At 41.5% G+C, this 13,666-nt stretch overlaps 1 protein-coding gene across 1 annotated transcript; it reads left to right on the forward strand.

Moving 5' to 3' along the window:
- The first annotated feature begins 8,854 nt into the window (after positions 1-8,854).
- On the forward strand, positions 8,855-13,458 carry LOC103099427 (disabled homolog 2-like). Its single transcript, XM_056794471.1, has one exon. The coding sequence runs from the start codon at positions 9,192-9,194 to the stop codon at positions 11,508-11,510; it is 2,319 nt and encodes a 772-aa protein (XP_056650449.1). The 5' UTR covers positions 8,855-9,191; the 3' UTR covers positions 11,511-13,458.
- Positions 13,459-13,666: the final 208 nt, after the last annotated feature.

Genomic DNA, 13,666 nt, shown 5'->3' on the forward strand with positions numbered 1-13,666 from the left:
TTATATGGCTATCTAGATCTCTTCTTGTTCTAGTTCTATGATATATGAAAAATTGCATATGAGACATCACACACTTAGAAACTAAGCAGAATTTAAAGCTATCCAGAAAGCGATAGAAACAATAACATAGATTTTTGCAGTCCAATTATCAGTGACATACATGAAGCTAGTTTTCATTCATAATTAGGAGTTTTGACTCATAAAATGCTTAAGGCCTCCCATACAGTTTAGGGACTTTAGTTCTATAAAAATAAATAATTTCTATCAGTAGGGTGATACTTTAACATTAACAATTAGTTGTCAAGAGTGCTATGCTGATAAGTTATAGTATATATTAGTAATGGAATGGACTATTATCTCCTATAAGAAATAATAAGCAGGAAGAGTTCAGAAAAACCTGGAAAAGACTTACATGAACTGAAACAGAGTAAAATAAGCAGAACCTGAAGAACATTTTACACAGTCACATGAATACTGTATAAGTAACAACTGTGAATAACTTAGCTATTATCAATAATTCAATGATGTAAAACAATCCCAAAGGATTTATAGTTTTTTTTTTAAATCATCTGCTACCAGAGAAAGAAATGGTGCTGTATGAATTCAGACCAAAGGACATTTTTTTTTAATTTTCTTTCTTAATTTTTTTTCTTTACATTTCCTGCTATAAAAGAATTAGTATGGAAAATGTTTTGCATATTTAAAATCTATATAATATTGCTTCTCATCTTAGAAGGAGGGAGAGAATTTAGGACTCAGTGAAATAGTGAAAATTGTTTTTATATGTAATTGGAGAAAAATAAAATAAAATGTAAAATAAAAAGTGCTATCCTGGTGTGGAGGACAGTAAGTAGGATCTGGATTAGAAAATAAGACACCAGATTCAAATAGATGTTCTACAACCAACCATGACCTTAGTTTGTTCACTCGGGATTTTCTGTGTCTCTGCTGTATCATGTCATAAAATATTATGTTATGTCTGAAAGAGAGAATACCCCAAGACCTGAGAGAAGAACAGCTCTAATCGGTAAAGAACTGGCTTGATATAACAGCGACATCGCAGCCTTAAGCGAAACACACTTACCAGAAGAGGGATCACTCAGTGAACCCACCACTGGATACACCTTCTTCTGGAAAGGTAGAGCCTCAAATGAAGACAGAATCCATGGTGTTAGCCTGGCCATCAAGACCAGTTTGCTCAAACAGTTGCCAGACATGCCTGTGGGGATCAGCGAGAGGCTCATGAAGATCCATTTGCCTCTCAGCAAAGACTGGTATGCCACAATCATCAGTGCATATGCCCCAACACTGACACACACAGAGGAGACCATCAAGCAGTTCTACTCTGACCTGAGTGCCGTCCTGCACTCAGTGCCCACAAATGACAAGCTGGCACGACTTCAACGCCCACGTTGGCCAGGACCATCAAAGATGGAAAGGAGTGCTCGGCAAACATGGCGTGGGCAAAATAAACAACAACGGCCTACTGATACTCAGCAAATGCTCAGAGTTCAAACTCACCATCACGAACACTGTGTTCAGAATGGCGAACAAATATAAAACAATGTGGATGCACCCACAATCAAAACAGTGGCATCTCATTGACTACATCATTGGACGCCGGCAAGACATCCAGGATGTACAGATCACCAGAGCCATGAGAAGAGCTGAATGCTGGACAGACCACCGATTGGTTAGAGTGACTCTTCAAATGCGCATTGCGCCTCACCATCCAAAACGCGCCCAGACAATTCGTGCATTTTACAATGTGAGTCATCTTAGAGATCCATCTTATTTGCAAACATTCCATTCCTGCCAGGACGACAAGCTGTCTGCCAAGGGACCACTCACTGGAAGATCAACCAAGAAATGGAAACAGTTCAGAGATGCAGTGAAGGAAACATCGAAGGCAGTCCTAGGCCCCAAACAATGCAACCACCAGGACTGGTTCGATGAGAACAACACTGCTATTGAAGACCTATTTAACAAAAAGAACAAAGCCTTTATGGAGTGGCAAAATAACCCAAACTCTGCTCCTAAAAAGGACAGATTCAAGTCTCTCCAAGCCATGGCGCAGAGTGAGATCAGGAGGATGCAAGACTGATGGTGGGAAAAAAAGGCAGAAGAAATCCAGCGGTTTGCTGATACCAAAAACTACAAACAATTTTTCAGTGCCCTCAAGACTGTCTATGGGCCATTAAAACTCACCACCACTCCCTTGCTGTCCTCTGACGGTGACACTCTCATAAAAGATAAAAAAGGCATCAGCAACAGGTGGAAAGAACACTTCAGTCAGATTCTCAACCGACCCTCTTCAGTTGACCAAAGTGTCCTTGACCAGATCCCCCAAAACCACACCATTGAACAACTTGATGTCCCTCCTTCAATAAAGGAAGTCCAAAAAGCCATTAAACAAATGAGTGCAGGCAAGGCACCCAGTAAAGACAGGATCCCAACCGAGGTGTACAAGGCCTTAAATGGAAAGGTGCTCCAGGTGTTCCACATAGTGCTGACCAGCATATGGGAAGAAGAAGACATGCCCCCAGAACTCAGAGATGCCTCTATAGTAGCCCTATACAAGAACAAAGGCTCACGAGCAGCCTGTGACAACTATAGAGGCATCTCGCTACTCTCCACTGCTGGAAAGATCCTCGCCCGTGTTATACTCAACAGACTCCTGTCATCTGTTTCAGAGTAGAACCTGCTGGAGTCACAATGTGGTTTACGACCAGATCGCAGCAGCATCGACATGGTCTTCACAGTGAGGCAAATGCAGGAAAAATGCCTTGAGCAGAATCTGAGTCTCTACATTGTCTTCATAGACCTGACAAAGGCATTCGACACAGTGAACAGGGATGCATTGTGGGTGATCCTCAGCAAGCTCGGTTGCCCAGCAAAATTCGTCAAACTGATCCAGCTCTTTCATGTCGACATGACAGGGGAAGTCCTGTCTGGTGGAGAGACTTCAGATTGCTTCGACATCTCCAATGGCATGAAACAAGGCTGTGTCCTCGCTCCAGTACTATTCAACCTATTTTTCACCCAAGTATTACGATATGCTGTGATGGATCTAGACCTGGGCGTCTACATCAAATACCGACTGGATGGCTCACTATTCGACCTTTGACACCTGACTGCAAAAACGAAGACAACAGAGAGACTCATCCTGGAAGCTCTCTTTGAAGATGACTGTGCTCTCATGGCCCACCAAGAAAATCATCTCCAAACCATTGTGGACAGGTTCTCCACCACAACAAAACTGTTTGGCCTGACTATCAGCCTCAGCAAAACAGAGGTGCTGTTCCAACCCGCCCCAGGGAGGCCAACGAACCAGCCGTGCATTACAATCGATGGCACGCAGCTTTCTAACGTCAACACTTTCAAGTACCTGGGCAGCACCATCGCCAACGTCGGGTCCCTAGACCACAAGATTAATGCCAGGATCCAAAAGGCCAGCCAGGCACTCGGGCGGCTGCACTGCAAAGTCCTCCAACACAGCGGTGTGAGCACTGCGATGAAGCTCAAAGTGTACAACGCAGTGGTCCTCAGCTCGCTCCTGTACGGTTGTGAGACATGGGCACTGTACAGGAAGCACATGAAACAGCTGGAGCAATTCCACCAACACTCTCTCAGGTCAATCATGAGGATCCAATGGCAGGACCGAATCACCAACCAGGAAGTCCTCGACAGAGCCAACTCCACCAGCATCGAAGTCCTGGTCCTCAGAACCCAGCTACGATGGTCTGGACACGTCATCCGCATGGACCCACAGCGAATACCAAGACAGGTATTCTATGGCGAACTGTCAGGTGGACTCAGGAAACAAGGCCGACCAAAGAAAAGATTCAAGAATCAGCTTAAGTCCAACTTGAAGTGGGCTGGCATGACACCAAAGCAACTAGAACTCGCTGCCTCTGACAGAAGCAGCTGGCGAACCCACATTCACCATGCCGCCACCACCTTTGAAGATGAGCGACGTCAACGTCTTGCTGCTGCGCGTGAACGCCGACACCAGGCCACAACCGCACCTCCCGTAACAACTGGCGTCCCAGGCCCCATGTGCCACACACTCTGCGCCTCAGCCTTTGGACTCCAAAGCCACATGAGGGTAGATGAAACTGCACAAAGACAATAGTCATTCTTGGTCACCGAGAGACTACTATGTCTGAAATGGGCCTTACGATGATAGCTTTTATTTTCTTAATATTTCAGATTAGTAAATTGAGGCCCAAAATGTCAAAATGAATTTTCCAAGGTAATACACACATGTATCAAAGGCAAGATGCTAGGTATAATCAGGATTGGAACTCAGTCTTCTAACTGAAATAAAGGGGTTGAACCAGATTAGAGGGATGTAGGGGTGTTCTGGGAAGCAAGTTCCTCTGGTGTCAGGGTCTTCCAAATCCTTTACAAAGCTGTTTTCCTTCTTTGGGGTCCATCTGCCACCTGTGGTTCCAAGAAGCCATACACAGCAGCTACAGTCTGGTAAATCATCTCAGCAGGTTTGCTAAACCAGGGTGCTAGTCACTGACAAGCATCAGTCCTGTTGGTGACTTAGCAGGGTGTCTAGCCCAGACATGTGAAGAGGCAGCAGAAGGAGGTACTGTGAAGCGCTTGGAGCTCCGTTCAGATGCTGAGGAAGCCAAGGTCATCCATGAAATCCCAGACCACCCCCCACTGTCTTGATTTTTGTCTTGCAGCTAGACTTTGATAACACTAGGAGAGGCGGCAAAGTTGACAACTTTGTGCAATGATGCCTCACTTAAATCCAGTTTATGGGTGAGTAAAACACGCCACCAATGATGTTATTTTGATCCTCTGAGTTCCAAGGACAACAACCAATCAGGGCCATACAAAGGACCCGAGAGATCATTCAGACCAAATCCCTCTATGTCACATATTGGGAAGCTGAATCATATAAACATTAAACAACTCACTGATGGGTAACAGAGGTGGTAGAATTATATTTATAGCCATGTCTTTTGACTCAATATTCAAAACTCAGATTACTTCTAATATATTATTTCTCTAGAGATCTACTTTAGCCAGTGACTACTCATGAAATGCAGGATATTACAAAGAAGGTGGGAGCCAGATTTTAAATTCACATTAAATACGGAATTTACAGAAGACCACCTTGTTTTCTACACTCAGAGACTCAGCCCAGTCAGTAAAGAGCCAGCAGTATGCTGAAAGGATTTGAAATCAAGTCATAGAAGGATGATCATTTAAAGAACAGGGGTTATCTTCCTCAGGAAAAGAAATACCATGGGGAAAATAAGTAGTTGTAATTGTTGTCTTCAGATACATAATAGATTATCATGTGAGTCAGTGAAGACCTAGCTAGAGTCAAGTCCACATTAGATATTTTTTGTCTAATCTAGGCAAGTGATCTTTTCTCTGTGAGCCTTCGTTTCCTCAGATATAAAATAGAAATAACTCTAGCACCTGCCTCACAAGATTATTATTCATGCAAATAGATGGTGCAATAGACAGAGTGGTAGACTTGGAGTCAGGAAGACCTGAGTTCAAATCTGGTCTGAGATATGTGTTAGCTGTGTGACCTTGGGTAAATCACTTAACCTCTGTTTGCTTCAGTTTCCCCAACTATGAAATTACCTACTTCTCAGGGTTGTTGTGAAGAGGATCAAGCAAAACAGTATATGTCGAGTGGTTGGTGGGCTTGCATGTATTAGGTGCTTAATATATATTTGTTCCCTTTCCCCCTCATCATGAAGAATCAATCATAATATAAGGCACTGTGAACTTTAAAAAGATAGATATTATTTGAAATATATATATATGTATATACATATATATATACACACATATACAGAAAAAAAAGAGATTATACTTGTTTAGCCCCAGAGGATCAAAAGGTAAAAACTGTCAAGAGGCCAATTTTTAACTCGGTATAAGAAGCATTTTCTAAAAATAAGAATTGTGCAAAACTGTAAGAGACTGCCTGGCTAAATATTGAGTTTCCTGTCACAAGAAGATGACTATGCTTCAAGTAGGAGTTAGATCAGAGGAACTCTATTGTCCATTTTAGCCCTATCATTTTAATTAAAAATAAAATATAATGGAATTAATTTCATCAGGAAGTATCCTACCTGAATATAGTATTATACAAATGCTGATAGTAATAGTAATAAATAAATGTCATATATTGCTGTAGTTTTTTGCTAAGAGCTTTCACATCCATAATATCATTTGATCCTCAAAATAATCTTGAACTGGTAAAGTGAGGTAAGGTATTATTATTTCCTTTCTTACATATAAAGACACTAAAATCAGAGATGCTGATAATCTAGGTAAAACAAATTTATTTTTACCTAGGAGCACCTATGGGAGCATATTAGACTTTAAAGGGACCTGAACTAAAGTCAATTAACAAACATTCCTTAAGTACTCTCTCTCTCTCTCTCTCTCTCTCTCTCTCTCTCTCTCTCTCTCTCTCTCTCTCTCTCTCTCTCTCTCTCTCTCTCTCTCTCTTTCTCTCTCTCTCTTTATCTCTCTCATGCACACACACATGTGTGTATACATATACACACACATATGTATGCACACAAAAATTGTTGAACTATTAAAAAATCAAGTTCTTCCTCTTCCCATCCTCATTCTCTTTCCAAGATAAAATATTTGGAATTATTCCAAGTCAAGGTTCAATACCAAAAGAAAAAAGTAATATTGTTGTCCTTGTCCTAAATTAAGAAGGTAAGAATCCTCAAAGTAACACGTTTCTGTTCTGACATGATAATGAAGCAGATCATCCCATGAAAACTACAGTGAACAGTTTTCAAAGACAAAACATGTCCGTAGCTCACAGAGAGACATGTTGCAGCTAGTGATTAACATTTGGGGCTATATTTTCAGCAAGGTGAATTACCAGCTTTGGCATGTGCTTAAGCAAAAGCTGTCCCAGGCTCAATGACAAGCAGAGGAAATCCTATCTATGAGCACCAAAGCTTAGGACTGTGTCTTTGCTTGCTTTCACTGTCCTGAGCCGTGAGTGACTGCAAGGGGTACACATACAAAGGATGCTCCTCTATTCTAATATGAGTAATATGTGGCTACATAGGAAAATGCAGCTAAAAACGAACTTGCTTTTTCAGCATTTTATGATTAGCAAGTTTTTCCCCTATCACATACCACAATGGGAATGTAAAGCCCTGCAGGTAAACCACCTTGTCATTAACCTTCCTACTTGAAAAATAAAAGGAAATACAAATCCTTGTGAACAAGAAAAGCTACAATATCACCTCATCACCAAAAGGACTCCAAGAGCTATATTTGGCTTATTTACATTGGATCTGGGGAAAACTAAAGAGAAAATTATCTTTGAAACTGTAGATTTTCCAAAGCTCAAAGGAGACAGATTCAGGACTAATCAAATGAATCACCAAAAGCTAGGATGCAGATAAATTATCATTTTCCCAAGTTTGATTGGGATTTAAAATATAAGTGATTCAAGATAGAGTAACCAAGTTATAAACTGACAATGAGTAGAATGGAAGCTACTTGAGCACATTTACTATTCCTTCTTGTCTTTGTTTACTCAGCACTTATTATGGTATCTCGTAACTTAGTTATAGCTTAATATGATTAATTTAATTAATTATAGCTTAAGAGAAAGCAGACTGTGTTTAATTGACAACATTTGGTGCCAGGATGAGGTTTTTTCTTAGATGATATATATGGGGCAACTGGGTGGTTCAGTGGATTTGGGTCAGACCCAGAGACAGGAGGTCCTGGGTTCAAATCTGGATTCAGACACTTCTTAGCTGTGTGTCCCTGGGCTAACCCCCATTTTCCCTAGACAGATAAGATTTAAAATTCTGAGACTGGCCTTACATTAATAAAGTTATTAGAATCACCTGGATAGGTAAAATATCAGAAATAGGTAGAAAAATAAAACTAAAACAGTCTAATATAAACTAGCACATGTATGGTCTCAGCCTGGTCAAAGCAGCAGCACTTCTAGTCCAGTTAGCAGAGACAGAGAGACAACACTTCCTCAGTCTCCCTTTTTATCCTCTCTATTACTTCTGGGTCGAATTCAGAGTCATGTCCAGATCAAGTTCATAGGTCACAGTCCTGTAATCCATGCTAGGTGAAGTAGGTGTCTCAAACTGACACAGACTCACATGACCCAATTTATTCAAAGATTTCCTGGATTCCCCATCAAATGGTTGGCAGGAGATGAGGTCAAGTGTACGACCCCAGAAAAGTAAATTTCCTTCACACAATCCTTCCCCTTCCTGCTCTTCTGTCTGGAACTAATATACAATATTGATTCCAAGAGGAAAGTAAGGAAAGAAGAAGAGGAAGAGGAAGAGGAGGAGGAGGAAGAAGAGGAGGAAATATGTATATATGTAAAATGAGAAATAAACTCAAGCAAATACATAAAAATTTTATTTGTTTGATTTCTGTTCTCAAATGCTGTTAGAAAATGAGAAATCAGGTAGGGACACACACCACACACACACACACACACACACACACCAAAATAGGCAGATAGCCAAAATGGATAAGATAAAAAGGGAAGGACCAAAATAATTGTAGTATGAAACTGAATATAAGTAAATAAGGATAGCAAAAAGAGCACAGTCTACTGTACTAGAGAGACTCCTATAATTTACTTTATTTATTTATTCCTTCCTAGAAACTTATTTTATTTATTCCTTCCTAGAAACATGCATTATTTCTATATTATAACTGATAATATGGAAGCAAAGAAAGCCTATGTGATTTGTTCAAGATCATAAAGTTGGTTCTAGGCAGTTATTCATAAAGTTGGTTAGAACATTCTTTAGTCGATAAACAGTTAAGTTTGGAAGACTCAGCAGACACGTTGAGGGGGAGTAACCAAGCTGGAGGAGCAAAAACATCACAGCGCATTCCTGGGGAGTCCTCAGCTGCCAGCATCTGATTAGAACCACATCTCTCCCTGTGAGTGGCTAGCTCCGCTCGGGAGTCTAGCGTACAACTGAGTATTTAACCGGCCCGCGGGGTCGGCTAGTCTGCCCGGCGGAGGGTTTGGGGATCAGGGGGAAAAGAAATCATGCTCGGAGCCGAAAGGAGCTAGTTTATCACCTTGGATTATGTCCATCTGAGACTCCCCAATTGTGAATCCTTCTGGGATCTCAAAGAATCTCCTGGAGCCAGGGTTCGCGTCCAGCTTCTTCAAAATGTCTACTGAAGTAGAGACCAACATGGCCAATGGTCAGCCTGATCAACAGGCAGCAACCCCCAAGCCACCATCAAAGAAAGAAAAAAAGAAAGGAACAGAAAAGACAGATGAGTATCTCTTGGCCAGGTTCAAAGGTGATGGCGTAAAATACAAGGCCAAACTCATTGGCATTGATGATGTGCCAGATGCAAGAGGGGATAAAATGTGTCAAGACTCTATGATGAAATTGAAGGGAATGGCAGGAGCTGCTCGGTCTCAGGGACAGCACAAACAGAAGATTTGGCTGAATATTTCTCTCTCTGGAATTAAAATAATTGATGAGAAAACTGGGGTGATCGAGCACGAACATCCTGTAAACAAGATCTCTTTCATTGCCCGAGACGTGACAGACAATAGGGCTTTTGGTTATGTGTGTGGAGGAGAAGGACAGCATCAGTTTTTTGCCATAAAAACTGCACAGCAGGCAGAACCATTAGTAGTTGATCTTAAGGACCTTTTTCAAGCCATCTATAATGTCAAGAAAAAGGAAGAAGAAGATAAGAAAAAGACTGAAGAAGCCAACAAGGCCATTGAGAATGGGAATGGAGACCTGCTGACACTTGATAACCGAGCTAGCAAAATGAAATTGGGTGTTGACCAGATGGATTTGTTTGGGGACATGTCCACACCTCCCGACCTAAATAGCCCAACAGAGTGCAAAGATATCCTGTTAGTGGATCTAAACTCTGAAATCGGCACCAATCAGAATTCTCTAAGAGAAAATCCCTTCTTAACCAATGGCATCACTTCTTGCTCACTTCCTCGACCAAAGCCGCAGACACCTTTCTTGCCTGAAAATGCTTTTTCTGCCAATCTCAACTTCTTTCCCACCCCTAATCCTGACCCTTTCCGCGATGATCCTTTCACACAAGCAGACCAATCGACACCTTCTTCATTTGATTCTCTCAGACCTCCAGATCAGAAGAAAGAGAGTCTGAATAGCTTCTTACCGCTTCCACTGAGTAATGGGTCTCTGAATGGCGATTTTGATTACTTTGGGCAACAGTTTGACCAGATTTCTAATCGAACTGGGAAACAGGAGGCTCAGGCAGGCCAGTGGCCCTTTGCAAGTTTGCAATCCATGCCCGCAATAAGAACTCAGAATGGGGTTCTTGAAAGAGAACAAAATGGCCTTCTTATCAAATCTCCCCCCAATTTTTTTGTGGGGAGCCCTCCCAAAGGACTGTCACTACCCAACGGAATAAAGCAGGACACAGAAAACTCTGTCCAGTCCTCACCACATGACTCCATAACAATTAGCCCACCTCCACAAAGTACCAAACCTGGAAGAGGCAGAAGGACTGCTAAGTGTTCAATGAATGACATATTTGGGTCAGATATTTTTGCTGCTCCTACCACAGAATCCCCAAATCAGACTTCACCAACAGGCCAACCTACAGTCTTGCAGAACAATCCCATGGGCCTCTTCAACACTAATGTTCCTTCCCCAGGGGGTTCCCTGGCTGGTCTAGGTGGCTTACCAGCAACTACACCTCAGACAGGACCATGGAACCCGACATCATTAGTTTTCAACCAGTCCACCTCAGTGCTCCCTGGACCCATGATGAATACTCAGCCTTCAGGATTCAGTCAGCCTCTTGCCTTTAGTACAAACCCACCCAGCTCAGGCTGGGATCAGCCGACATCTTTTGGATCCCCCCAGTCATCCTCACCTCCTCCTCTCTGGGGCTCTACCACCAACGTGCCCACTAATACGTGGCCATCACAAGCCTCTATGGGAAACCCTTTTCAGAGCAACATATTCCCTGCTGCTGCCACATCAGGTCAGCAGTCTTCTGTGCTTATCTCAGGCTCACCACCTCAGCCCCCTCCCAGAACTACCCCACAGAAAGATATCTCTTGTGATGCCTTTACTGCCTTAGACCCACTCGGGGATAAAGAAATCAAGGAGGTGAAAGAAATGTTTAAGGACTTACAGCTGAGACATCGACCCGCAGTGCCAGCGAGGAAGGGGGAGCAAGCATCCTCTGGGGCCTCAGGAGCCTTCTCCAGTTACTTCACTAGCAAAGTTGGCATTCCACAAGAGAGTGCAGAGCACGATGACTTAGATGCCAATCAGTTGTTGGCCAAGATAAATGAAGCACCAAAGCCATCTCCCAGGCAAAGCACCCCAGTAGCTTCCAAGCCAGTGGAAAGTTCATTTGAGAACCTTTTTGCAATAGATCCTTTCCGTTCTCCATCACAAGCACCCACTGTGTCTCATCAGCCAACATCTCCTCATCTATATGGGGATCCTTTTGGAAATCGATTTGCATAACTTCTGATTTTGGTGCATTACCTATCAAGATAAATAAAAAGATTGGCCACATTTGCCAAGGACAAAGCTACTAGTGGGACAACTTGTCTTGCTCCAGCTTCAACATACGTTACCTTTTGCCTTATTCCTTGATGGCTTGTTTTTTTTTTTTTTTGCTTATAGAGATATCTTCTCACTTTTTGCCCAGACATAAAGCTAAGCCTCAAAGCTGTGGCTTGAAACATAAGATGCAAGAACCTGATCTTCCAAGTCTTAAAAAAAACAAATGAAGCCAAAAGAATTTCTCCAGTGGGGGAGAGGAGATGGGGGAAGAGGGGACTGTGCCCACCAGTAGTTTCCTGAATTTTCCCCAAACCCTTGGCATCTCCCCAAAGGATAAATATCAAATAATACCATCTCATACACTTCCTTCCAGAACTTCTGCTCTGCTAACAAGTTTTGGAGTTACCTTCACTTAAGGTTTAGAATTTCAGTGGGGTTTTTCCCTTTTTTTTTCCCAAAGGCTAACAAATTTATGGTTGAAAAAGGACTGAGCACTTATTGAAAAATAAGAAGCCATGCTTTCCCTCTCCTCTCTCCAGTTGCAGAGAATTGTGATGAAAGTAAACTAAAACAAGTCCTTCAACCCTTCCTAGGATTGTAATTGTTACATCCTACATCTCTAGACCTCACTTTTCAAAAGATGAAAATCCCTTTTAAAGTTTACTTTTTGGAAAATCTCCCAGTCCTCTTTGCAGGATTGGCTTAATTTATTTCCTCTGGCCCCAAAACTATAGCAAATCATGGGTAAGCATGTTGTGGGGAGGCTAGTTTTCTTCTCCCCAACCTCCAACATCCATCCTATGATATGATTCCTAAGGTTTCATTTATTTTGACCTAATGCTGTCACTTTCCCCCATTTGTAGAGCTGGCAAAATTCTGTTGGTTTGTGGGGAAATCGTCTCTTTATGAAATCACAGATCTGACACTCTTTCTAAGCCTTTTGGTTAAGAGAGAGGGTGTAGTCACTTAATCACAGTTACTCACCTAGTAGGCACATATTTCTTTTTCTTAACTGATTATGAGGCCCCATCTTAAATTAATGTTCTAGAATCCAGTGAGCCTGCTACAAGTCTACTCATCATATGCTGAAGGTCAGTCCATTTATTAAATGAAGTAATTGACCCAAATGGCTCTGGAGGTTTTGGTGGTTACATTGGGCCCTTTGAAGTACCTGGGTAACTTTCTTCAAACAACAGGTCAGAGATTGGTAAAGAGAAAAAATTGATAAGACATGTCTAGAACCTGAAGTGTCTGAAAATATTGTTTATAGCAATGGCCATATCAACCTTTTTTTTCCTCTTTTTGAAAAACCAAAAACGAACTTGAACTCTTTCCCAGTACATTTTGTATCTCTATTTTTAGCACAATTATGAAAAAGAATTTTTGCCAAAATGAGTTTTGTATTGTGTGTGTGTTATTGTTATTGCTTGTCTTTGACCCTTAACTCTCAGGTTCTTGTGGGTGTTAAAACATTCACATTCAATGTTAATTTGGGGTGGAGGAAAAGGATACCTACCTGCACTGCCAACCAGTTGGTAGATTCATGAACCTCTATTGATTTAACCCGAAATCCTAAATAATTGTCTAAAGTAAAGTTAGAGTGATATGTTTAATGGTAATAGCTATCAGTGTATAGACTTAACTTTTCTGTCTGGCTTTCTGCTCAACCATTTAAAAATATGAACTTGAAATAGTATTTTAACGTCCAAATACCTAAACTTGTGCTAAAACTGGAGACAATTATTTGTAGGTAACTGGGATTTTTGAAAGTAATTTCTTGAAACTGAATTTCAGCCACACATGTCCTGTACAGATCTATTTTTCTCCTGTGCACTTTTCTGTAATGCAAATAAAGCTATGAATTTACTCCATCTCAATAAACTGGAAATGCAGAAAAAAAAAAAAAGAACATTCTTTAGTCTCCATGGACCATGGATTCTCTCACTGTATGCATGTCATAGGAACAAAGTCATTCCTGGAAGGAGTTTCAGAAACCCTCCTGTCCAATCCTTTCATTCTAAAAATAAGGTACCTCAAGACTAGAGAATTTAAGTGACTTGCCCAAGGTCACACATAGGATCATATGATCACAGATTTAGAAATGGACAAGATCT

The sequence above is a fragment of the Monodelphis domestica genome, chromosome 4, assembly GCF_027887165.1.
Source record: "Monodelphis domestica isolate mMonDom1 chromosome 4, mMonDom1.pri, whole genome shotgun sequence".
Lineage (NCBI taxonomy): Eukaryota > Metazoa > Chordata > Mammalia > Didelphimorphia > Didelphidae > Monodelphis > Monodelphis domestica.

Coding starts and splice junctions, on each gene's coding strand:
- LOC103099427 (XM_056794471.1), top strand. CDS start 9,192: ATGTCTACTGAAGTAGAGACCAACATGGCCAATGGTCAGCCTGATCAA.